Source organism: Xenopus tropicalis, chromosome 3 (assembly GCF_000004195.4).
Source record: "Xenopus tropicalis strain Nigerian chromosome 3, UCB_Xtro_10.0, whole genome shotgun sequence".
Classification (NCBI taxonomy): domain Eukaryota; kingdom Metazoa; phylum Chordata; class Amphibia; order Anura; family Pipidae; genus Xenopus; species Xenopus tropicalis.
In genome coordinates, this window is record NC_030679.2 from 144728539 (window position 1) to 144755818 (window position 27280).

At 48.6% G+C, this 27280-nt stretch overlaps 1 protein-coding gene across 2 annotated transcripts in view; it reads left to right on the forward strand.

The window, feature by feature from the left end:
* kcnab3 (potassium channel, voltage gated subfamily A regulatory beta subunit 3) overlaps positions 1-27280 on the forward strand; it is a 55278-nt gene that overhangs the window by 11438 nt on the left and 16560 nt on the right. The window contains exons 1-8 of one of the 2 annotated variants that reach the window (NM_001078902.1): positions 13630-14356; positions 22099-22142; positions 22676-22713; positions 24231-24310; positions 24459-24503; positions 24648-24692; positions 25732-25775; positions 26118-26204. In NM_001078902.1, the coding sequence (NP_001072370.1) occupies positions 14136-14356; positions 22099-22142; positions 22676-22713; positions 24231-24310; positions 24459-24503; positions 24648-24692; positions 25732-25775; positions 26118-26204 (604 nt within the window). In that variant the 5' untranslated portion in view covers positions 13630-14135. Of the gene's footprint in view, positions 1-13629; positions 14357-22098; positions 22143-22675; positions 22714-24230; positions 24311-24458; positions 24504-24647; positions 24693-25731; positions 25776-26117; positions 26205-27280 lie in introns of those variants that run through there. The other variant, XM_031898027.1, reaches the window with a different exon arrangement.

A 27280-nucleotide genomic window follows, 5' to 3' on the forward strand; every position in this document is an offset into this window, starting at 1 on the left:
TCATTTACAGTAGGGGGTACATTATCCCTTATAATGCATGAGTGATACTCAGGGTTCCCTGTATAACTCAGCCTGCAGCCTTGTGCCTTTATATGGGCACAGAACCCCTCAGTGACTGCTAATATCCTTATCATTTACAGTAGGGGGTACATTATCCCTTATAATACATGAGTGATACTCAGAGTTCCCTGTATAACTCAGCCTGCAGCCTTGTGCCTTTATATGGGCACAGAACCCCTCAGTGACTGCTAATATCCTTATCATTTACAGTAGGGGGTACATTATCCCTTATAATACATGAGTGATACTCAGAGTTCCCTGTATAACTCAGCCTGCAGCCTTGTGCCTTTATATGGGCACAGAACCCCTCAGTGACTGCTAATATCCTTATCATTTACAGTAGGGGGTACATTATCCCTTATAATACATGAGTGATACTCAGAGTTCCCTGTATAACTCAGCCTGCAGCCTTGTGCCTTTATATGGGGGGCACAGAACCCCTCAGTGACTGCTAATATCCTTATCATTTACAGTAGGGGGTACATTATCCCTTATAATACATGAGTGATACTCAGAGTTCCCTGTATAACTCAGCCTGCAGCCTTGTGCCTTTATATGGGGGGCACAGAACCCCTCAGTGACTGCTAATATCCTTATCATTTACAGTAGGGGGTACATTATCCCTTATAATGCATGAGTGATACTCAGGGTTCCCTGTATAACTCAGCCTGCAGCCTTGTGCCTTTATATGGGCACAGAACCCCTCAGTGACTGCTAATATCCTTATCATTTACAGTAGGGGGTACATTATCCCTTATAATACATGAGTGATACTCAGAGTTCCCTGTATAACTCAGCCTGCAGCCTTGTGCCTTTATATGGGCACAGAACCCCTCAGTGACTGCTAATATCCTTATCATTTACAGTAGGGGGTACATTATCCCTTATAATACATGAGTGATACTCAGAGTTCCCTGTATAACTCAGCCTGCAGCCTTGTGCCTTTATATGGGCACAGAACCCCTCAGTGACTGCTAATATCCTTATCATTTACAGTAGGGGGTACATTATCCCTTATAATACATGAGTGATACTCAGAGTTCCCTGTATAACTCAGCCTGCAGCCTTGTGCCTTTATATGGGGGGCACAGAACCCCTCAGTGACTGCTAATATCCTTATCATTTACAGTAGGGGGTACATTATCCCTTATAATACATGAGTGATACTCAGAGTTCCCTGTATAACTCAGCCTGCAGCCTTGTGCCTTTATATGGGGGGCACAGAACCCCTCAGTGACTGCTAATATCCTTATCATTTACAGTAGGGGGTACATTATCCCTTATAATACATGAGTGATACTCAGAGTTCCCTGTATAACTCAGCCTGCAGCCTTGTGCCTTTATATGGGCACAGAACCCCTCAGTGACTGCTAATATCCTTATCATTTACAGTAGGGGGTACATTATCCCTTATAATACATGAGTGATACTCAGAGTTCCCTGTATAACTCAGCCTGCAGCCTTGTGCCTTTATATGGGCACAGAACCCCTCAGTGACTGCTAATATCCTTATCATTTACAGTAGGGGGTACATTATCCCTTATAATACATGAGTGATACTCAGAGTTCCCTGTATAACTCAGCCTGCAGCCTTGTGCCTTTATATGGGGGGCACAGAACCCCTCAGTGACTGCTAATATCCTTATCATTTACAGTAGGGGGTACATTATCCCTTATAATACATGAGTGATACTCAGAGTTCCCTGTATAACTCAGCCTAATAATAATAATAATGTCTGGGTGCGTCTTGTGTTTTTTTATCTGCTAAGAGACCCTACAAAGCTAGTAATCATCTAGATTTGCCCATATGGATTGCCCTGTACTAAGCACAATTCAGCAGGAACAGCCCCCTAAGTTTGCTCATAGTCTGTACAGAGAGATACCATAAAACTATGGCACATAGGGATTCCCCTGTACTAAGCACAATTCAGCAGGAACAGCCCCCTAAGTTTGCTCATAGCCTGTACAGAGAGATACCATAAAACTATGGCACATAGGGATTCCCCTGTACTAAGCACAATTCAGCAGGAACAGCCCCCTAAGTTTGCTCATAGCCTGTACAGAGAGATACCATAAAACTATGGCACATAGGGATTCCCCTGTACTAAGCACAATTCAGCAGGAACAGCCCCCTAAGTTTGCCCATAGCCTGTACAGAGAGATACCATAAAAACTATGGCACATAGGGATTCCCCTGTACTAAGCACAATTCAGCAGGAACAGCCCCCTAAGTTTGCTCATAGCCTGTACAGAGAGATACCATAAAACTATGGCACATAGGGATTCCCCTGTACTAAGCACAATTCAGCAGGAACAGCCCCCTAAGTTTGCTCATAGCCTGTACAGAGAGATACCATAAAACTATGGCACATAGGGATTCCCCTGTACTAAGCACAATTCAGCAGGAACAGCCCCCTAAGTTTGCTCATAGCCTGTACAGAGAGATACCATAAAACTATGGCACATAGGGATTCCCCTGTACTAAGCACAATTCAGCAGGAACAGCCCCCTAAGTTTGCTCATAGCCTGTACAGAGAGATACCATAAAACTATGGCACATAGGGATTCCCCTGTACTAAGCACAATTCAGCAGGAACAGCCCCCTAAGTTTGCTCATAGCCTGTACAGAGAGATACCATAAAACTATGGCACATAGGGATTCCCCTGTACTAAGCACAATTCAGCAGGAACAGCCTGAGTCCTTAAAGCGCCTGTTCCACTTGCCCAGTAAGTGTATTAGAAGTTGTAATGTACAGAGGGAGGAGCCTGGGAAGTGGGTGGGACTAGATCCCTTGGGTTCCAGCACTGCTGTAATGGTAATGGAAGGGTTAAGGAGTGTTAAGGCTTCGGGGCAGTTCATACTGACAATGGGCATTTGCTAATGATAACTGAGTAAGGATGGACGTTAGGCTGCGTTGCCATGGCAATGAGGCCATCTGTGTCCATTACTGGGAATTGGTTCCGGTTCATCTGCTTTCGGTCCCGAGGCGCAAGGAACTCTGGGATTGGCTGGCAGCGCAGAGATTTAGAATATTATTATGCTCTGATTGGCCATAGAATCTTCTAATGTTCTGACTTGTTGTTGGCAGTTTGGCCAAGTCATGTGACTCTTCTAATTCACTCATTGGCTACAAGTGGGTTAGCGCTCTTTGATAGCACTCCCAATGTTCTGATTGGTCGTTGGTAAACCAGTTAGCCTACTGATTGGCCTTTACCGTCAATGTTCTAATGCTCTTTAGCTACAGAATGTTCTAATGTTCTGAGTGGTTCTTGTTAGGCCTGTTGGTCTACTGGTTGGTTTAGTCCTGTCAGTGTTCTAATGCTCTCATTGGCTACTGAATATTCTGATGTTTTGATTGGTTCTTAGTAGTGCAGTGGGCTGACTAATTGGCCTTGCCCTGTCAGTGTTCTAATGCCCTAGGGCCCGGGGGTTAGAGATGGGGGGGGGGGCAGGGGCCGGGGGTTAGAGATGGGGGGGCAGGGCCGGGGGTTAGAGATGGGGGGCAGGGCCGGGGGTTAGAGTGGGGGGGGCGGGGGGGCCGGGGGTTAGAGATGGGGGGGCAGGGGCCCGGGGGTTAGAGATGGGGGGCAGGGGCCGGGGGTTTAGAGATGGGGGGCAGGGCGCCGGGGGGGGTTAGAGATGGGGGGGCAGGGGCCGGGGTTAGAGATGGGGGCAGGGGCCGGGGTAGAGATGGGGGGCAGGGGCCGGGGGTTAGAGATGGGGGGGGCAGGGCCCGGGGTTAGAGATGGGGGGGCAGGGGCCGGGGGTTAGAGATGGGGGGCAGGGCCGGGGTTAGAGATGGGGGGCAGGGCCTGGGGTTAGAGATGGGGGGGGCCAGGGCCGGGGGTTAGAGATGGGGGGGCAGGGGCCGGGGGTTAGAGATGGGGGGGCAGGGGCCGGGGGTTAGAGATGGGGGGGCAGGGGCCGGGGTTAGAGATGGGGGGGCAGGGGCGGCGGTTAGAGATGGGGGGGCAGGGGCTGGGGGTTAGAGATGGGGGGCAGGCTGGGGGTTAGAGATGGGGGGGAGTTACAGTAACAGATATTGGTCTATATCAGTGCTGTCCAACTGGCGGCCCCTCTGTGTGGCCCCCCACCTGTCTGGCTGCTTTGATGGCTAACCTTTGTGTAGGTACTGAGATTAACTGGCCCCCTGCAGTGTTCACACCTCAGGCTCAGGCTGTAATCCCCTGCACTGTTCAACTGTTCACACCTCAGACTGTAGGAGCAGTGCCAGCATTGTGTGTACTACCTGCCCTATACTGCCTGTGTGTATGGCACATGCAGGCAGGCAGAGTATGGCACACACAGGCAGGGTAGGGCAGGCATAGTATGGCACACACCGGCAGTATAGGGCAGGCAGAGTATGGCACACACAGGCAGGGTAGGGCAGGCAGAGTATGGCACACACAGGCAGCATAGGGCAGGCAGAGTATGGCACACACAGGCAGCATAGGGCAGGCAGAGTATGGCACACAGAGCAGCATAGGGCAGGCAGAGTATGGCACACACAGGCAGCATAGGGCAGGCAGAGTATGGCACACACAGCAGCATAGGGCAGGCAGAGGATGACACACACAGACAGCATAGGTCAGGCAGAATATGGCACACACAGGTAGCATAGGGCTATAATTCTTTCACATATGAATGATGGTGGATATCCCCACAGTGAGCACCAACCATTGGGTTTATGCTGCGCTACCACCATTAATGTGGACATAGTATTACAAGCTCTTGTGATAACATGGGTGTGGTTTAAAGTGGGTGTGGTTTAAAAAGGGGAGTGGCCAAAACTGGCTTCCATTAGTGGCCCTCCACTATGTTTGCTAGAGAAATTCCGGCCCTCAGCACCACAGAAGTTGGGCAGCACTGCTCTGTATGTATCAAAGCAGCCATAGGCCCCTCTCTTTATCCTCCCAGGGGAGGCGCGTCTCTCCCTTACTCTGTCTCTCCCTTACTCTGTCTCTCCCTTATTCTGTCTCTCCCTTACTCTGTCTCTCCCTTACTCTGTCTCTGTCTTTCCCTTACTCTGTCTCTCCCTTACTCTGTCTCTGTCTTTCCCTTACTCTGTCCCTGTCTCTCCCTTACTCTGTCTCTCCCTTACTCTGTCTCTGTCTTTCCCTTACTCTGTCTCTCCCTTACTCTGTCTCTCCCTTACTCTGTCTCTGTCTTTCCCTTACTCTGTCCCTGTCTCTCCCTTACTCTGTCTCTCCCTTACTCTGTCTCTGTCTTTCCCTTTACTCTGTCTCTCCTTACTCTGTCCTTCCCTTACTCTGTCTCTGTCTTCCCTACTCTGTCTCTGTCTCTCCCTTACTCTGTCTCTCCTTACTCTGTCTCTCCTTACTCTGTCTTCCCTTACTCTGTCTCTGTCTTTCCCTTACTCTGTCCCTGTCTCTCCTTACTCTGTCTCTCCCTTACTCTGTCTCTCCTTACTCCTGTCTCTGTCTTTCCCTTACCTCTGTCTCTCCCTTACTCTGTCTCTCCTTACTCTGTCTCTCCTTACTCTGTCTCTGTCTTTCCTTACTCTGTCTCTCCCTTACTCTGTCTCTCCCTTACTCTGTCTCTCCCTTACTCTGTCTCTGTCTTTCCCTTACTCTGTCCCTCTCTCCCTTACTCTGTCTCTCCTTACTCTGTCTCTCCTTACTCTGTCTCTGTCTTTCCCTTACTCTGTCTCTCCCTTACTCTGTCTCTCCCTTACTCTGTCTCTGTTTTCCCTTACTCTGTCCTCTGTCTCTTTCCCCTTACTCTGTCTCTCCTTACTGTCTCTCCCTTACTCTGTCTCTGCTCTTTCCCTTACTCTGTCTCTGTCTCTGTCCTTACTCTGTCTCTCCCTTACTCTGTCTCTCCCTTACTCTTGTCCTTACCTTACTCTGTCTTTCTCCTTACTCTGTCTCTCCCTTACTCTGTCTCTCCCTTACTCTGTCTCTGTCTTTTCCTTACTCTGTCTCTCCCTTACTCTGTCTCTCCCTTACTCTGTCTCTGTCTTTTCCTTACTCTGTCTCTCCTTACTCTCCCTTCTGTCTCTGTCTCTCCCTTACTCTGTCTCTCCCTTACTCTGTCTCCTTTCTCCTTACTCTGTCTCTCCTTACTCTGTCTCTCTTACTCTGTCTCTGTCTTTCCCTTACTCTGTCTCTCCCTTACTCTGTCTCTGTCTTTCCCTTACTCTGTCTCTGTCTTCTTCCCTTACTCTGTCTCTGTCTTTCCCTTATCTGTCTCTGTCTTTCCCTTACTCTGTCTCTCCTTACTCTGTCTCCCTTACTCTGTCTCTGTCTTTCCCTTACTCTGTCTCTCCCTTCTCTGTCTCTCCCTTACTCTGTCTCTGTCTTTCCCTTACTCTGTCTCTCCCTTACTCTGTCTCTCTTACTCTGTCTCTGTCTTTCCCTTACTCTGTCTCTGTCTCTCCCTTACTCTTTTTTCCCTTACTCTGTTCTCCCTTACTCTGTCTCTCCCTTACTCTGTACTCTGTCTCTCCCTTACTCTGTCTCTGTCTTTCCCTTACTCTGTCTCTCCTTACTCTGTCTCTCCCTTACTCTGTCTCTGTCTTTCCCTTACTCTGTCTCTGTCTTCCTTACTCTGTCTCTGTCTTTTCCCTTACTCTGTCTCTCTGTTTCCCTTACTCTGTCTCTGTCCCTTACTCTGTCTCTCCTTACTCTGTCTCTGCTTTCCTTATCTGTCTCTCCCTTACTCTGTCTCTCCCTTATCTCCTCTGTCCTTTCCCTACCTGTCTCTTCCCTTTACTCTGTCTGTCTCTCCCTTACTCGTCTCTGTCTCTCCCTTACTCTGTCTCTGTCTTTCCCTTACTCTGTCTCTGTCTTTCCCTTACTCTGTCTCTCCCTTACTCTGTCTCTGTCTTTCCCTTACTCTGTCTCTGTCTTTCCCTTACTCTGTCTCTGTCTTTCCCTTACTCTGTCTCTGTCTTTCCCTTACTCTGTCTCTCCCTTACTCTGTCTCTCCCTTACTCTGTCCTCTGTCCTTACTCTGTCTCTCCCTTACTCTGTCTCTCCCTTACTCTGTCTCTGTCTCTCCTTACTCTGTCTCTGTCTTTCCCTTACTCTGTCTCTTGTCTTTCCCTTACTCTGTCTCTCCCTTACTCTGTCTCCCTTACTCTGTCTCTGTCTTTCCCTTACTCTGTCTCTGTCTTTCCCTTACTCTGTCTCTGTCTCCCTACTCTGTCTCTCCCTTACTCTGTCTCTCCCTTACTCTGTCTCTCCCTTACTCTGTCTCTCCTTACTCTGTCCTCCCTTACTCTGTCTCTGTCTTTCCTTACTCTGTCTTTGTTCTCTCCCTTACTCTGTCTCTCCCTTACTCTGTCTCTGTCTTTCCCTTACTCTGTCTCTCCTTACTCTGTCTCTCCCTTACTCTTCTCTCTGTCTCTGTCTTTCCCTTACTCTGTCTCTCCTTACTCTGTCTCCCTTACTCTGTCTCTGTCTTTCCCTTACTCTGTCTCTCCCTTACTCTGTCTCTGTCTCCCTTACTCTGTCTCTGTCTTTCCCTTACTCTGTCTCTGTCTTTCCCTTATCTGTCCTCTCCTGTCTCTGTCTCTCCCTTACTCTGTCTCTCCCTTACTCTGTCTCTATGTCTTTCTTACTCTGTCTCTCTTACTCTGTCTCTCCCTTACTCTGTCTCTGTCTTTCCCTTACCTGTCTCTTACTCTGTTCCCTACTCTCTGTCTTTCCCTTATCTGTTCTGTCTCTCCCTTACTCTGTCTTCCCTTACTCTGTCTCTCCCTTTCTGTCTCTTCCCTTACTCTGTCTCTCGTCTTCCCTTACTCTGTCTCTGTCTTTCCCTTACTCTGTCTCTGTCTTCCCTACTCTGTCTCTGTTTTCCCTACTCTGTCTCTGTCTTCCCTTACTCTGTTCTTTCTTTCCTTACTCTGTCTCTGTCTTTCCTCCCTTACTCTGTCTCTGTCTTTCCCTTACTCTGTCTCTCCTTACTCGTCTCTCCCTTTACTTTTCTCTGTCTTCCTTACTCCTGTCTCTCCCTTACTCTGTCTCTCCTTACTTCTGTCTCTTCCCTTACTCTGTCTCTCCCTTACTCTGTCTCTGTCTCTGTCTCTCCTTACTCTGTCTCTGTCTTTCTACTCTGTCTTTCTTCCCTTACTCGTCTCCCTTACTCTGTCTCTGTCTTTCCCTTCTCTGTCTCTGTCTCTCCCTTACTCTGTCTCTGTCTTTTCTACTCTGTCTCTGTCTTTCCCTTACTCTGTCTCTCCCTTACTCTGTCTCTCCCTTACTCTGTCTCTGTCTGTCTCTCCCTTACTCTGTCTCTCCTTACTTGTCTCGTCTCCTTCTCGTCTCTGTTTTCCCTTACTCTGTCTCTGTCTTCCCTTACTCTGTCTCTCCCTTACTCTGTCTCTGTCTTTCCTTACTCTGTCTCTGTCTTTCCCTTACTCTGTCTCTGTCTTTCCCTTACTCTGTCTCTGTCTTTCCCTTACTCTGTCTCTCCCTTACTTTGTCTCTCCCTTACTCTGTCTCTCCCTTACTCTGTCTCTCCCTTACTCTGTCTCTCCCTTACTCTGTCTCTGTCTTTCCCTTACTCTGTCTCTGTCTCTCCCTTACTCTGTCTCTCCCTTACTCTGTCTCTGTCTTTCCCTTACTCTGTCTCTCCTTACTCTGTCTCTCCCTTACTCTGTCTCTGTCTCTCCCTTACTCTGTCTCTGTCTTTCCCTTACTCTGTCTCTGTCTCTCCCCTTACTCGTCTCCCTTACTCTGTCTCTCCCTTACTCTGTCTTTTCCCTTACTCTGTCTTCCTTACTCTGTCTCTGTCTTCCCTTACTCTGTCTCTGTCCCTTACTCTGTCTCTGTCTTTCCTTACTCTGTCTCCCTTACTCTGTCTCTCCCTTACTCTGTCTCTGTCTTTCCCTTACTCTGTCTCTCCCTTACTCTGTCTCTCCCTTACTCTGTCTCTGTCTTTCCCTTACTCTGTCTCTCCCTTACTCTGTCTCTCCCTTACTCTGTCTCTGTCTTTCCCTTACTCTGTCTCTGTCTCTCCCTTACTCTGTCTCTGTCTTTCCCTTACTCTGTCTCTCCCTTACTCTGTCTCTCCCTTACTCTGTCTCTGTCTCTCCCTTACTCTGTCTCTGTCTTTCCCTTACTCTGTCTCTGTCTCTCCCTTACTCTGTCTCTCCCTTACTCTGTCTCTGTCTTTCCCTTACTCTGTCTCTGTCTTTCCCTTACTCTGTCTCTGTCTTTCCCTTACTCTGTCTCTGTCTTTCCCTTACTCTGTCTCTCCCTTACTCTGTCTCTCCCTTACTCTGTCTCTGTCTTTCCCTTACTCTGTCTCTCCCTTACTCTGTCTCTCCCTTACTCTGTCTCTGTCTTTCCCTTACTCTGTCTCTCCCTTACTCTGTCTCTCCCTTACTCTGTCTCTGTCTTTCCCTTACTCTGTCTCTCCCTTACTCTGTCTCTCCCTTTACTCGTCTCTGCTCTCCCTTACTCTTGTCTCTGTCTTTCCCTTACTCTGTCTCTGTCTTCCCTACTCTGTCTCTCCCTTACTCTGTCTCTGTCTTCCCTTTACTCTGTCTCTGTCTTTCCCTACTCTGTCTCTGTCTTTCCCTTACTCTGTCTCTGTCTTTCCCTTACTCTGTCTCTCCCTTACTCTGTCTCTCCCTTACTCTGTCTCTGTCTTTCCCTTACTCTGTCTCTCCCTTACTCTGTCTCTCCCTTACTCTGTCTCTGTCTCTCCCTTACTCTGTCTCTGTCTTTCCCTTACTCTGTCTCTGTCTTTCCCTTACTCTGTCTCTCCCTTACTCTGTCTCTGTCTTTCCCTTACTCTGTCTCTGTCTTTCCCTTACTCTGTCTCTGTTTTCCCTTACTCTGTCTCTGTCTTTCCTTACTCTGTCTCTTCCCTTACTCTGTCTCTCCCTTACTCTGTCTCTCCCTTACTCTGTCTCTGTCTTTCCCTTACTCTGTCTCTGTCTTTCCCTTACTCTGTCTCTCCCTTACTCTGTCTCTGTCTTTCCCTTACTCTGTCTCTCCCTTACTCTGTCTCTCCCTTTCTCTGTCTCTCCCTTACTCTGTCTCTGTCTTTCCCTTACTCTGTCTCTCCCTTACTCTGTCTCTGTCTTTCCCTTACTCTGTCTCTCCCTTACTCTGTCTCTGTCTCTCCCTTACTCTGTCTCTTCCAAATATCTCTCTGTCTCTCTCCCCCCAGTCTCTGTCTCTCTCCCCCCAGTCTCTCTCCCCCCCAGTCTCTCTCCCCCCCCAGTCTCTCTCTCCCCAGTCTCTCTCTCCCCCAGTCTCTCTCTCCCCAGTCTCTCTCTCCCCCAGTCTCTCTCTCACCCCCCCAGTCTCTCTCCCCCCCAGTCTCTCTCTCCCCAGTCTCTCTCTCCCCCAGTCTCTCTCTCTCCCCCCCAGTCTCTCTCCCCCCCAGTCTCTCTCTCCCAAGTCTCTCTCTCCCCCAGTCTCTCTCTCTCCCCCCCCCAGTCTCTCTCTTCCCCAGTCTCTCTCTCCCCCAGTCTCTCTCTCTCCCCAGTCTCTCTCTCTCCCCAGTCTCTCTCTCTCCCCAGTCTCTGTCTCTCTCCCCAGTCTCTTCCCCCCCCCCCGGTCTGTCTCTCTCCCTGCGTCACTCTATGCTGACTCAGAGAATTTGCCGTGTAGCAGTCTCTCAGTTCTGCAGTTTTCTCTCTCTGCTGCATTAACTCCCCGCACACGTCCCTCTCCCTGTTTCTGCCCCAGTCCCCCCCCCCCCATCTGCCCAGGCACAAAGTTTTGCCCCCCAGTCACACTGTTGCCCTGGGATGGCACCCACTTAACCCCTTCTCTCCCAGAAACCTACACTGTCATTTTCTAAACATTGGGGATATCTGCCCAGGGTCCACAGGGTTAACTGCACCCCCAGCCTTGGCCCTAAGGCCCCCCGCACTAACCCCCCAGCTATTAACTCCTTCCCTGCCACAGTTATTTCCCTTATATCCCTGGATGGAAGAATTCCCCCCTTCCCTGCGAGGTGAGACCAACTGCGCATCCCTAATTCTCTGCAGAGCATCAACTTTTAACCCCTTTCCTGCCCCAAAACACTGATGGAAGTTTTAACTCCTTTCCTGCCAGGGATCTCCAGAGCATTGTCCTTTTTTTAACCCATTGCCTGCCATGGATAGCTGTAGGTTTGCAACTTTGGCCCCTCTCAGGCCCAATTTAACGGAGCATCGATCTGTTAACCCATTGTGCTGAGTCCCAGCGTTTCATTAATCCATTCCTCATGCAGAGCATCGGCCAGTTTAACCCCCAGTGCCCAATGTAACTGCAGCTGTACGTGTGTGTGTGTATGTGTGTGTGTATGTGTGTGTATGTGTGTGTGTATGTATATAAATATATATCTATCTGTGTTTATGTTTGTGTGTGTGTAGGTGCATGAATGTAAATAGAAGTGCGTATATGTACATAAGAGTGTATGTACATAGGAGTGTGTGTATGTACATAGGAGCACATGTATGTACATAGGACCGTGTGTATGTACATAGGAGCACATGTATGTACAAAGGAGTGTGTGTATGTACATAGAAGCCCGTGTATGTACATAGGAGCGTGTGTATGTACATAGGAGTGTGTGTATGTACATAGGAGTGTGTGTATGTACATAGGAGCACATGTATGTACATAGGACCGTGTGTATGTACATAGGAGCACATGTATGTACATAGGAGCATGTGTATGTACATAGGAGCACATTTATGTATATAGGACCGTTTGTATGTACATAGGAGCACATGTATGTATATAGGAGTGTGTGTATGTACATAGGAGCATGTGTATGTACATAGGAGTGTTTGTATGTAAATAGGAGCACATGTATGTATATAGGAGCGTGTGTATGTACATAGGAGCACATGTATGTATATAGGAGCGTGTGTATGTACATAGGAGCACATGTATGTATATAGGAGCGTGTGTATGTACATAGGAGCACATGTATGTATATAGGAGCGTGTGTATGTACATAGGAGCACATGTATGTATATAGGAGCATGTGTATATACATAGGAGCACATGTATGTATATAGGAGCATGTGTATATACATAGGAGCGTTTGTATGTACATAGGAGCGTTTGTATGTAAATAGGAGCACATGTATGTACATAGGAGCGTTTGTATGTAAATAGGAGCACATGTATGTATATAGGAGCGTTTGTATGTACATAGGAGCACATGTATGTATATAGGAGCGTTTGTATGTACATAGGAGCACATGTATGTATATAGGAGCACATGTATGTACATAGGAGCGTTTGTATGTACATAGGAGCACATGTATGTATATAGGAGCACATGTATGTACATAGGAGCGTTTGTATGTACATAGGAGCACATGTATGTATATAGGAGCACATGTATGTACATAGGAGCGTTTGTATGTATATAGGAGCACATGTATGTACATAGGAGCACATGTATGTATATAGGAGCGTGTTTATGTACATAGGAGCACATGTATGTATATAGGAGCGTGTGTATGTATATAGGAGCCCATGTATGAGTGAGAGCGGGGGGAGCGGCAGTGGGAGGGGTCGGTGCGGCTGCAGATTGAGGGGCAGGCGGGAGGGATCTATGAAGTGTTACCCTTGATAACTGCAGAGCTGTCCCACCAGCAGTCGTAGCTCCTCTCTCTCTGTCTCTCTCTCTCTGTGTCTCTCTCTCTCTGTCTCTCTCTGTCTCTCTCTGTCTCTCTATCTCTCCTCCATTCATCCCATTCTAGGCCTGGTGGGAATTATTTCCTATTTAGCTCTTTGCTTTTCTCTCTTATTCCCGCTCTCACCTCTGCCTGTCTCTTTTATTCACCTCTGCCTGTGTGTCTCCTTCTGCCCTCCTGTTCCTTTGTGTGTCTCTTTCCTCTCTTTCTCACCACTGTACCCCCAGTCTGTACCTGCCCCCCCATATCCCAACTGCTTAGTCTCTCCCCACTCTCTCTGGATCTGTCTCATTCTCTGCCCTCTTTCCCCTGGTTCCCCGGCTGTGGGTCACCCCTGTATCTCTCTGCTCCCAGAGACTGTCTCATATCTGCCTCATTCTCTATTCCCTACTTTCCCATTCCAGCCCTCTGTGCCATTCTCTGCTGTCTCACCCAGTCCTTTCTGTCTCCTCCTCTGCCCTCTGCTGTCTCGTATCTGTCCCTGTACCCCTCTGTCTCTCCCTACCTTCCCTCCTGTTTCACCTCCTCTCTCTCTTTTTGGTTTGACTTTTAGTGTCTCTCTGAACTGGAACCCTCCCCCTCCCTCTGTCTTTCATCTGTCTCTCTCCATCCCCCCGTGTGTCACGGTCTCTCTCCTTACACACCTGCTAATGCACTCTCTTTCCCATCCAGCTCTTCCCCTATTGCTCCGGCTGCACCTCTCCATCCCCGTGTCCCTGGCCGACTGTCTCTCCGGGCGCCTCTTCCAGCCTCCTCATTGCTCCCCTCCTCCCCTGCCCCTCACTTTCCTATGCTCATCCATTCTGCGCTGCATTTCCTCTGCAATACTTTGCCTTCCCACCCCCTCCCCTGCCTCCCAGTCTAAACGCCCCTGTCCCTGGTCTGTCACCCCCACCCAGTAGCACCCTCTCCTGCCTCCCAGTCTGAGCGCCCCTGTCCCTGGTCTGTCACCCCCACCCAGTAGCACCCTCTCCTGCCTCCCAGTCTGAGCGCCCCTGTCCCTGGTCTGTCACCCCCACCCAGTAGCACCCTCTCCTGCCTCCCAGTCTGAGCGCCCCTGTCCCTGGTCTGTCACCCCCACCCAGTAGCACCCTCTCCTGCCTCCCAGTCTGAGCGCCCCTGTCCCTGGTCTGTCACCCCCACCCAGTAGCACCCTCTCCTGCCTCCCAGTCTGAGCGCCCCTGTCCCTGGTCTGTCACCCCCACCCAGTAGCACCCTCTCCGGCCTCCCAGTCTGAGCGCCCCTGTCCCTGGTCTGTCACCCCCACCCAGTAGCACCCTCTCCTGCCTCCCAGTCTGAGCGCCCCTGTCCCTGGTCTGTCACCCCCACCCAGTAGCACCCTCTCCTGCCTCCCAGTCTGAGCGCCCCTTTCCCTGGTCTGTCACCCCCACCCAGTAGCACCCTCTCCCCTCTCAGGACCGGACCCTTCTCCCTCTTCCCTTGGCTCACAATATGCAAGTTTCTTTTGCCTGCACTGAGCAGACATTAAGAAGTAGGACCAGCGAGGACAGGCTGTGTCCCAATCGCCCCTCAGGGGGGCAAAATGGGGTCACTGTGGCGCAGACCAAACAACGGACACCCCCTATGGGGGCAAAAAATCAAAGTCAAGTTCTTCCCCTTCTGTCTCATATCCTCCGGGAGTCCACCGTCAAGGCTACTGGCATGAAATACAGGTAAGGGGGGTCTTGCATTTTCCATAGAGATGTAACTTTCATGGGGTCCATTGCTCACTTCATCGCATGCCGGGGAGTCGCTGTGGCCCTACGGGCCCCGTAGAATCATGTCGGTAGAGGTACCTTTTGCAGAGTTCCAATTGGGTGCAATGGAAGTTATCACTACTTGCGTCTTTGCTTTGTGCCAGATGCAGCATAGGAGCCCCTGTAGCCTGCCCAGTAGCCCATAGGGTCCCGCATGTTGCTCCTGTGCGTTGGGATGTATGTTCTTTGTAAATATAGTTGTATGAGTGGCTCTGTGTGCAGGAAGGCTCCCTTTATGGATACTGGATACATAGACTTTATTGAGGTTACCCTGTGAGTATTAATATGGCTATAGACTAAGAAATACTGTCTGAGAACCTTCCTGAGGTTCTTGGTCCATCATATCCGAGGGGAGGGGCTCAGTCCTGTACTGAATTATAGACCCCTGACCCATTGTACAATACATTGGACCAAGGAGCTCCATGTCCGTGCAAAGACCAGAGGCCACAGGTCATTGGACTCCATGGAGGCTTCCCAAATCCTTATGTATAATAACAGGCCTAATGCAGAAGTGCCGGCCAAACCCCAAACCCAAAGAGCAAATTAAGTCTGGACAAACAGTAGGGCATCTCCCACCTATCGAGAAACACTGACTCAGCTTGTCGGTGCCTGTAGGGGAAATGACACTGGGTGTTTATATTCTGATAAAGCTACAGAAATGGAGCTGTTTGCAACTTCGTTTTCTGTCTTTTTGGGAAAGTGATGTTATTGAGTATCCACGGGGTTCCTATGTCTTGGTTAGAGCCTCCACTCAACCCTTTAGGCTCCTCGGCCCCTGGCATCTACAGGATCTTCTATGGGTATTATTATAGCCCCTTATTGATAAAGAGAAGGAAAGCCCCGGTGTTCCCAGCATCTACTGGGTCTGCTATGGGTGTTATTACAGCCCCCTTATTAATAAAGAAAAGGAAAGCCCCTGTGTTCCCAGCATCTTTGGGGTCTGCTATGGGTGCTATTACAGCCCCCTTATTAAAGTGAAAGGAGGGGACCTCCAGTGTTCCCAGTATCTACTGGGTCTGCTATTGGTATTATTACAGCCCCCTTATTAATAAAGAGAAGGAAAGCCCCTGTGTTCCTACATCTTTGGGTTCTGCTATGGGTATTATTATAGCCCCCTTATTAATAAAGAGTAGGAAAGCCCCTGTGTTCCCAGCATCTAAAGGGTCTGTTATGGGTGTTATTACAGCACCCTTATTAAAGTGAGAGGAGGGGACCTCCTGTGTTCCCAGCATCTTTGGGGTCTGCTATGGGTGCTATTACAGCCCCCTTATTAAAGTGAGAGGAGGGGACCTCCTGTGTTCCCAGCATCTTTGGGGTCTGCTATGGGTGCTATTACAGCCCCCTTATTAAAATGAGAGGAGGGGACCTCCAGTTTTCCCAGCATCTTTAGGGTCTGCTATGGGTGTTATTACAGCTCCCTTCTAAAAGTGTTGAAAAAGGGGACCTCCAATGTCCCCAGTATATACAGGGTCTGCTATGGGTATTATGTCAGCCCCCTTATTAATAAAGAGAAGGGGACCTCCTATATATTCAGCATCTTTAGGGTTTGCTATGGGTGTGCTCATTCTTAATGTGGAATGAAGTGTATGTGTCCCAGATATATACAGGGTCTGCTATGGGTATTATCTCAGCCCCTTATTAAAGTGAAGGGAAACTCCTGTGTTCCCAGCATCTTTAGGGTCTAGTTTGTATATTATTACTGCCCATAAAGAGAAGGGGACTTCCTGTGTCCCCAGAATCTACAGGGTCTGCTATAGGTGTTATTTCAGCCCCCTTCTAAAAGTGAAGAGAAGGGGACCTCTTGTGTCCCCAGCATTAACAGGGTGTGCTATGGGTATTATTACAGCCCCCTTATTACTTAGAAGGAAAGCCCCTACATCTCCAGCATCTTTAGGGTCCAGTATGCATATTATTATAGCCCCCTTCTTAAATTAAAGATTCTGGGGGCCTCTATTCCCAAAGAATCAGCTGCCCCCCCCCCCCCCCCAGCATGGCTCCTAGGGGTAAATGTCTCTGGAACCACCTTTTAGAAATCATAGTACCTGGAAGTAGGACAAACTCTATGCCCCTTTTCAAGTGGAACCTTGAATATGACCTGGTTGCTAGGATGAATTGCCCCTGGTTATTAGGTTGAATTGCCCCTGGTTGCTAGGATGAATTGCCCCTGGTTGCTAGGATGAATTACCCCTGATATCCCGAGTTCTAGAGCATAAGCAGGCGCTCACAGAAGCCCAAGACCTGATATGATAAAGAGAGATGCCCGTGGGCATGGGTTGCCACCTTGGACCAGTTGCTTGGGCTAGTGGCCCCCGGGCCCTGTAACACACTTGCTGAGCTGCTTCGTTAGGCTCGATCTTTATTTATACGTATTTTGTTTTGCTGTAATGCAGACCCTCGGGATTTTGTCTCCCAACCCCCCAAACACATGACTGCTGGCCGGTCTAAAGGCCAAACTGGTTATTGATATTAATGGTGAATTTCCCCTTTAGATTCTAAACTGTAGGGCTGCAGAACAGGAAAAAAAAAAATGCGAACTCATCAAAAAATCCAGAACAGAGTGGCGCTGTGGTGCCCATTGGCATCGGTCCCACCCAGCAGCACTGGGATTGTTATGCAGCCTTCCTCTGGGTCCCCCCACCCTTTCACTTCCAAAACCCCACACTCAGGGTCCCAGAACCCCACACTCGCCCCCAGAACCCCACACTCACTCCCATAACCCCACACTCACCCCCAGAACCCCACACTCACTCCCATAACCCCACACTCGCTCCCATAACCCCACACTCGCTCCCAGAACCCCACACTCGCTCCCATAACCCCACACTCGCTCCCATAACCCCACACTCGCTCCCAGAACCCCACACTCGCTCCCATAACCCCACACTCGCTCCCAGAACCCCACACTCGCTCCCATAACCCCACACTCGCCCCCAGAACCCCACACTCACTCCCATAAACCCACACTCGCTCCCATAACCCCACACTCGCTCCCAAAACCCCACACTCGCTCCCATAACCCCACACTCGCTCCCAGAACCCCACACTCGCCCCCAGAACCCCACACTCGCTCCCAGAACCCCACACTCGCTCCCAGAACCCCACACTCGCTCCCATAACCCCACACTCGCCCCCAGAACCCCACACTCACTCCCATAACCCCACACTCGCTCCCATAACCCCACACTCGCTCCCAGAACCCCACACTCGCTCCCATAACCCCACACTCGCTCCCATAACCCCACACTCGCTCCCATAACCCCACACTCGCTCCCATAACCCCACACTCGCTCCCATAACCCCACACTCGCTCCCATAACCCTACACTCGCTCCCATAACCCCACACTCGCTCCCATAACCCCACCCTTGCTCCCATAACCCCACCCTCGCTCCCAGAACCCCACCCTTGCTCCCAGAACCCCACCCTCGCTCCCAGAACCCCACACTCGCTCCCATAACCCCACACTCGCTCCCAAAACCCCACACTCGCTCCCATAACCCCACACTCGCTCCCATAACCCCACCCTTGCTCCCATAACCCCACCCTCGCTCCCAGAACCCAACCCTTGCTCCCAGAACCCCACATTCGCTCCCATAACCCCATACTCAGGGTCCCAAAACCCCACACTCGCTCCCATAACCCCACACTCGCTCCCATAACCCCACACTCGCTCCCAAAACCCCACACTCTCTCCCATAACCCCACACTCAGGGTCCCAGTAACAGCTTTTCAACCACCATTTCTTTGCTCTGCACCCTCAGCCTGAGAAGCTCTTGTCCAAAGGTGGCCAAACACAGGGCAATATTAGGTGCCAACTTGGCCAATTCTGACCAATTTCCCAGGTCCTCTACTGTGGTGGCCCCTGTGGTTCCTTTGCAGTTCTAGATCCCCTGGATGAAGTTAGTGCAGCCTGAGGTTCTTTGATTGACTTGCCCCCTACATTACATCTCCCATAACGGTAGAACCTTTACTTTGTGTGAGTTGGGCTTTCTTGCCCAAGCCATAAATATGTCAAGGGATAGGATTTATTATTTGGGCCCTATGCCCTATGTTGTTACATAAGGTTAGATGTAACTTCCCAGGGAGCATTAAATGCCCTGTATATGTCTAACTGTCCCACTTTATTGCTCTTGGCTGCTGAAATCTCCATTGATCCCACTTAACGATTCTTATCACCTCCGCTATATAAATGGCAGCTCAAGAGGCTCGGCCCGATTACGGAGATGTGTGTGATGGGATGACTGACTGGATTTCCTTCAGGGAGATCCATCAGCTCTTAGATCTCTGTCTGTAAATCTCTATCGTAGAACAGAGAGACAGCTGAGTGCAAGAGTCTGCTCCTCATGTTGCCCATATGTGGGCTATGGGTAGGAAATGGGTAGGTAATTTTCCATCAGAGTCTTCTAGTCCAACCTACTTCTTGAGTATCACATATCCTGTCCCTTCCCCTGTAATGTTCCATCAGAGTCTTCTAGTCCAACCTACTTCTTGAGTATCACATTTCCTGCCCCTCCCCCTGTAATATTCCGTCTTAGTCTTCTAGTCCAACCTACTTCTTGAGTATCACATTTCCTGCCCCTCCCCCTGTAATATTCCGTCATAGTCTTCTAGTCCAACCTACTTCTTGAGTATCACATATCCTGTCCCTTCCCCTGTAATGTTCCATCAGAGTCTTCTAGTCCAACCTACTTATTGAGTATCACATTTCCCACCCCTCCCCCTGTAATATTCAATCAGAGTCTTCTAGTCCAACCTACTTCTTGAATAGCACATTTCCCACCCACCCCTATAATATTCCATCAGAGTCTTCTAGTCCAACCTACTTCTTGAGTATTACATTTCCTGCCCCTCCCCCTGTAATATTCCATCAGAGTCTTCTAGTCCAACCTACTTCTTGAGTCTTTTAACTCCAGTTTTACGTTCCACCCCCCTCTCTTTGTAAACTGCCATCAGAAGATTCTAATCCAACCTACCACTTGAGACCCCTTTTCCTCCCCCTGGAACCTTCCATCAGAGTACGGCATCTGATCTAGCAAACGCAGTAGCGTAGCCCCCATTATTGAGTGCAATGCAGCTGTATAATCATCTATAAAGACTGTTTGTCCAGTTAATCCCTCTCATTGCAAGGGAAAGGTCAGACTTCATTATAACGGGGGCTTGGGGAATTGTATAATAAACCTTGGCCACTTCTCCCTGAGGCCCCAGCCCTTAATATTTGAGCCTTGCCGCTCCCCTTATTTTCAACCTACTAAATACACAGGACAACCTTGTTTTCCCGTTTCCTCCTGAAGAAGGTTGAATCTGCGTTGGGGGCCCCTATGCACCAAGCCAAACAGGAGCAGCGACGTCAGCAACAGCCTGGAGTGTTGGCTCAGGGCCTGCGGCAACGCACTGCCGGCTCCGGCTTCAGTATTCAATCTGAATGTTGTGAAACCTCTTGATAATTGTAATTTCACCCCCCTCCCCTTCTCCCCGACGCAGTTCTGCTTAATAAGGTCGTATAAGTGAGAAGATTGGCTGGGACTGTATATCCAGCCGGCAGGCGCCTCATCCCGGGAAATTGCCTGCAAAATTGTCTTTTATTTATACAGGGGGAACAAAGGAACCGCACTTGTTAAGCTGCTGTATTGGCTTGAAATGCCAGGCGTACGGCAACTATAAATGCACTTAATGCGATAGGAGATCTGAATGGCGCTAGTTTTACATTAGTCACTGTTCTATTGATAAATTGTATCTTATTCACTGCTGATTATTTGTTTTTAGAGTCTCGGTTGGCTGGATTTCTGACTGAAACATAGTAACATAGTAACATAGTAACATCAGAATACCCAAGGCTATTGTGATACTAATATCTACAGTTAGTATTAGTGGGTGTATATATAGTTTATGTATGTGAGTGTATAGATTGGTAGGTGTGGGTTAGGTGTGTTGGGTTTACTCGGATGGGTTGAACTTGATGGGCACTGGTCTTTTTTCAACCCTATGTAACTATGTAACATAGTAAATTAGGTTGAAAAAAGACACACGTCCATCAAGTTCAACCATAATGCCTATATATAACCTGCCTAACTGCCAGTTGATCCCGAGGAAGGCGAAAACCCCATCTGAAGCCTCTCTAATTTGCCTCAGAGGGGAAAAAATTCCTTCCTGACTCCAAGATGGCAATCATAGTAACATACATAGTAACATAGTAAGTTAGGTTGAAAAAAGACATACGTCCATCACGTTCAACCATAATGCCTATATATAACCTGCCTAACTGCCAGTTGATCCTGAGGAAGGCGAAAACCCCATCTGAAGCCTCTGTAATTTGCCCCAGAGGGGAAAAAATTCCTTCCTGACTCCAAGATGGCAATGGGACCAGTCTCTGGGGCAACTTGTACTAGAGCACTTGCTAAATACCCATCCAGCCCCTTCTTGTACCTATATAATGTATCAGCCAGTACCACTGATTCAGGGGGGTAATCTCACAACCTCACAGCTCTCACTGTAACAAACCCCTTCAGAATATTTAAATGGAACCTCCCTTCTTCTAAACGGAGTGGGTGCCCTCGTGTCCGTTGGAAGGACCTACTGGTAAATAAAACATTAGAAAGGTTATTATATGATCCCCTTATATATTTATACATAGTTATCATATCCCCCCTTAAGCGCCCCTTCCCCTGTGTAAACAGACCCAACTGGGCCAGTCTTTCCCCATAACCGAGACTTTCCATACCCGTTACCAGCTTAGTTGCCCTTCTCTGGACCCTCTCTAACTCAGTAATGTCCCGTATGAGCACTGGAGATTGTACATTAGTGGACACATGTATGTGGGAGGGACCAAAGAAGGTTCATGGCAGCGCACAGGGTGGGCAAGAAGCCATTAATTGAAGCAATGGGCTGGGCTACAACAGCTTACGGAGGGGCAAGAAGGCTTTAACTTACACTGTAGGCTGCTCTAGAACAATTACAGGGGAAGGGGCAGTAAGCTCCAGTGCTCAAATGGGACATTATTGAATTAGAGAGGCTTCAGATGGGGTTTTCACCTTCCTCGGGATCAACTGGCAGTTAGGCAGGTTATATATAGGCATTATGGTTGAACTTGATGGACGTAAGTCTTTTTTCAACCTAACTTACTATGTTACTATGTATGTTACTATGATTGCCATCTTGGAGTCAGGAAGGAATTTTTCCCCTCTGGGGCAAATTAGAGAGGCTTCAGATGGGGGTTTTGCCTTCCTCGGGATCAACTGGCAGTTAGGCAGGTTATATATAGGCATTATGGTTGAACGTGATGGACGTGTGTCTTTTTTCAACCTAACTTACTATGTTACTATGTTACTATGATTGCCATCTTGGAGTCAGGAAGGAATTTTTCCCCTCTGGGGCAAATTAGAGAGGCTTCAGATGGGGGTTTTGCCTTCCTCTGGATCAACTGGCAGTTAGGCAGGTTATATATAGGCATTATGGTTGAACGTGATGGACGTACGTCTTTTTTCAACCTAACTTACTATGTTACTATGTAAACCGTATTTTGGACTGGGCTAGGACATGCCAATGGCAGGTTCCATGGTAGAATGCAGGGAGACTGTATTCTCATTTTATTCCAGAACGTAACACCTGGAGAAGAAGCATTGTGGGAAATGACTGATTTTCCTTTTTTTTCTCTTTTGCCAGGAATTTGGGAAAATCTGGATTAAGAGTTTCCTGCCTGGGGCTGGGTACGTATGTGTCTACCTGCATTTATACTGCAGTGCTCTATGGGAATTCACTCTGGTTACTAATGGGGCAGTACATGGGCAGATTGGAACAGCTAATTTGGGCCATTTAGCTTCTCTGTCGTGTTTGGGGTCTTTTAACTGGCCTGCCCAACAGATATGTGGCCCGAACATTGGGCAGGTCATCGGCTTATTTATACAGTCCTCACTCCGATGGCCTGAATACTGGCACTGTGGCTTGATCACTTGGACCATAGGCCAAATTATCGTATCGCCCCAATATCACCTACAGCAAGGTCACCATATTTGTTAAAGATTTGCTCATTAGCCGACCTCTCCAAACGAGCGTAACTTCCATGTATGGCCGGCTTTAGCCTTAGGTGGGAGCCCCTGTTTGTATGAGCGATGTAGGACATGTATTTGGCACATAGAGTGGTTTATTTACTATGGGAATGCAGAGGAGCAAACACACCATGATATGATGCAATGTTCAACGTTATGCACCCACGTTATACTGTCATTTAATACCCCCACAGGTACTTGGGTAACCTTTGGCTCCCAGATCTCTGATGAGGTAAGAGACACCATGCAAAGCAAAGGGACATTGTTTGTAAAGCATAGACCATATGCTCGGAATGACCTATTGCCACATTGCTACCGATAGGAAGGACATGGAAAAATAGCCAGCATGGGAGATGGGAGAAGGGGTTTCAAGCATTTTTGAATTGTATTCTGAGCCAGAAATCTTCTGTGTGCCATAAGCTATAGAGAAAAAATGGGTGAGACTGGGAAGCTTGGAAGTCAGATGACAATAGGAGATAATGGGTTCCATGGAGATGGACTCAGAAAGGACTGGTAGGAGTCAAGGTGAGGTTCTGTTAGATCTAGGATGGAATGGCTAGTAAATGGTAGAAGGTAGAGAGGGTAAAGTACAAAACGATTGGGTGGGGAAGAGAATTGGATGATAATGGAAATACTGGGTGGGGTGAGAAAGGAATGGTAATGGGAGAAGTGGATTGAGATTGGACTGAGGTTGGAATGATAGTACTGCAAACAGACTTAAGGTGCCCATACATGTTAAGATTCGCTTGCTTGGGGAGGTCGCCAAACGAGTGGATCTTCTCCCGATATCCCCACCTACAGGTGGGTGATATTGGGAAAATGTAGGCTAATTCAATCGTTTGGCCCTGGGGCCATACGATCGAATTATAACGGGAGAAATGAGTGCAGTCGGTTCAGGGGCTGCATCAACGAGCCGATGCGGTCCCCGATCTGACTAAATCTTATAACCTGCCCGATCAATATCTGCCCAATTTCAGGCCAGATATTGGTCGGACAGGACCCTCATTCCTGCCCCTACATGGGCCGATAAGCTGCCGAATCGGTCCAAGGGACCCATATCAGCAGCTACAATCGGCCATCTTTAGTCTGTTTGAATTGAAAATCGAAGAGTGCAAGTCAATGAGATTATAAAGTTTGGTGGTGGGAAGATGATGATTAAATACAAAGAGGATTATTTAGGAAACAAACCCTAAAGGAATAGTGGGATTGAGATTGAACTGTTGCAGTGGAATAATGATAATAAAAGGGGAATGAAAGACCTGGAAATGGATTGAGTTGTCCGTGTCAATGGGAAGAGTCTGTGAGACTGGGATGCTTGTCCAGGGAGTAAATGATGATGGAATGGAAAAGGAGTCCCGAGTGGTTTGAAGAAGGAATGGTAGGAAACGATTGCGCGTGTTGGAGCTGGAGAACTGCAATAGTAAGTGTAATAGTGTGGGATGAGGAGAAAGGGGTGAGAGTGGAAGTTAATAGAATGTTGGACGGCTTGCAGTAGCTTAGTCTGTAGATAGAATGCAATGGGCACTTTGCTGGGCAAGTGGTAGGAGAAGACTGCAGTGAGAGTGGTAGGAACTAGAGTGGTGGATGGGATATACATGGAACGAGAGTAGTGGCTATTCCGTGTGTGGAGACAAATGCGAGGAATGCACTGAGGAACCATAAGAACATTACGTTCATCTTTTCCTTGACTTATCGGCAATTTAGTTCTTTGTGTTCATTCTTTACATGGTGCTTATACCTCCCCTGTAGGTAGCGGAAAACCTAATGACGGTGGCGTATGAGCATGGAATCAACCTGTTTGACACGGCAGAGGTGTATGCTGCTGGAAGGTAAGGGAACCAATGGGGAGAGAGATTATGGGAGAGGACATTGAGGGGAGTAAATAGACACACGTAAGGAATGGCGCAAGGAAGACATATTTACCAGCAAGAGAGAGAGACTCCAAACTCATGGCTGTTGTTTGCATTGTCATTACAGAGCAGAGAGGACGCTGGGAAAAATCCTTAAGAAGAAGGAATGGAGGTGAGTTTATGTGTTGGCTCTAGCCTTTCTCTGTTCATGGCTCCCTGTAGAACCTTCTTACGATGCTTATACTCTTTATTATTATTATTATTATATATTACGCTCTCATACTTGTCTTTGTGTAACTGGTTTCAATTCCAACAGGCGTTCCAGTTACGTGGTAACCACGAAAATCTACTGGGGAGGACAGTAAGTAACGTACAACAGGCAAAACCCACAACACGCCGATTCTCCATCTTGTACAGTTAGTGAGGTTAAATGAGCCCCAGGTCCTTGTGTCCCATTAACTGCACTATAGGGGTCATTTACCCCTGCTATTGCCATCAGCAAAGTGCAATTTCAAGCACAACCGCCATGTTTTTTCCAATAATGCATTTTTTCCCAGCATTCCACTATCATTGCAGCCACAAGGGGGCGTTGTGCTTGGCGCAATTGCACCACACATGATAACTGCTAGTACAGGTAGTGACAGGGTTGGACTGAGGTGTCTATAGGGGCTGCTACCCCAGTTGGCCCAATACCCCCTCTTGGGCCCCTCCTGCCCCTTACTGCCAGCTCCTTCTCCCCAACATGGGCACCTTATATGTACTTTTGCCACGATTGGTGGAGGGCAGTGGGGCAGCGACAGGGGAGGGCAATCAGGGATCGGGTCTGGGTCAGCTGGGCCCATGAGGGCCGAGGCCCAGTCTGACCCTGGGTAGTGACAAGTCTATGGGCTCCATGGCAACCATGCCACACCAGACAATTAGTCGCTCAGACAGCTATAAGCCATATGTGTCCCACAGGGATATACGTTTTGGAAGAACAAATTGGGCTGGGGTTTGGGCGTCCCACTGAGCAGCCATAGTTGTTGGCTTAGTCTGAAGAGTTACGGTCATCATATATGAATAAAAGTTGCCTCCGGAACATGTTGGCAGGTTACTGGCCCATGTGTGGTCCTCCCAAACCAGTATCTGCCTTATATTTATATATCGATCAAGTAGGTTTGAAAATCCCATTATACAAGGGCATTGGCCAACGGGTTCTCATAATCCCACAGAATGGTCCAATCAACAGCCTCCAGTCCAAGTTGCCCATTGCAGAGTGGGTCCCATAAATGGGTTTTTCCTGGGGGGCCAAGTCACCGTGTCTCACAACGTAGCGGCTTTCAAGCCTGTAGATCAGATTGAGTGTTGGTTGAGGTTTGTTCTGTGTGTAATTGAATGTGATCGGTGCTTTCTATTCCCAGGGCAGAAACAGAGAGGGGGCTGTCTCGGAAACACATCATTGAAGGTGATGCTTAACTCTCTCTGGCAGACAGACCCGTCCCACCCCCCACCCTTTTAACTTGCTTTCTCTTTGCATTATTTATTAATTGCCTCTTACAAGATAAACGATTCCCTGCCATGGCAGTATATATTGGATTGCCGGGCCCCATGGGGACCAATATCAAAGATTTTCCTTTCCCCTTTCCATTCTGATTGTTTGCTGTGTGTTCTGCCACAAAAACCTTTGATGGCCATTTGCTTCCCCTCGTTGGACTGAGCCCTCCCCATTGGCTTTTCCCATTCTGTGCTTCCTTATCTACAGTCCCTCCTCCCCCTCTCTCATCCTCTTCCTCTCTCTATTTCCCAGGTCTCCGTGGTTCTCTCGAACGCCTGCAGCTGGATTATGTTGATATAGTGTTTGCAAACAGAATGGATCCCAACAGCCCAATGGAAGGTGAGGCGGCCCCAGGGGTTTCAGTACCACGGAGAGCAGCCAAGATCCCTCATACTGGCCTACTCTTCCAGTGGCCCCATATTGGGCATTTATTTGACCCTTTATAACCAAACTGGCAGCTCATTCACCTGTATGTGGGGCGGGGGGCTGGGAATAGATACCCCAGAGAAGCAGCTTGTGTGACCTACAGCAAATGCATTTCTAAATGAAGGAATGCTAGAAGTTCTATTTCTACATTAGCTGCAGATTGAACAATCCTTTTATAAGGATATATACACCTCCCTGTGATAATATACACTATTTATTCATTTGTTTTAGCTTCAGTCCCAACCCCCCCCCCCTCCCCACAGCCTATTGTCCCTTCTATTCTCTGCTTCTCTCCCTATTCAGCCCTTTATTCCCCTTCTCTCTGTAACCTCATTCGGTCACCTTTCATTTTCATCAGCTTCACGTCTTACTGCTCCTCATTGTTCTCCTCCTCTCCACGAGCAACTTTATTGTGCTGATCTCAGCAAAACCCAGGCCTCTTACACTGAGTCTGCAGGCCCTTCCTCAGCTGGGCAAGTGAGGCTCTCTATAAATAGGTAATGCTATATTTATCTCTATATAACTGCAGGCAAATGGTGATTTACCCAGGCTGACATGGACAGGTAACAAGGACACTAATTAGTGCTGAATCCTTCTTAGGGGATTCGTTTAGCTCAGCCTCCCCTCTCTATATATCAGCCTCCCCTCTCTCTGTATATACAGGGGATAGATAGCCGGGCCTCCCCTCTCTCTGTATATACAGGGGATAGATAGCCGGGCCCCCCCTCTCTCTGTATATACAGGGGATAGATAGCCGGGCCTCCCCTCTCTCTGTATATACAGGGGATAGATAGCCGGGCCTCCCCTCTCTCTGTATATACAGGGGATAGATAGCCGGGCCTTCCCTCTCTCTGTATATACAGGGGATAGATAGCCGGGCCTCCCCTCTCTCTGTATATACAGGGGATAGATAGCCGGGCCTCCCCTCTCTCTGTATATACAGGGGATAGATAGCCGGGCCTCCCCTCTCTCTGTATATACAGGGGATA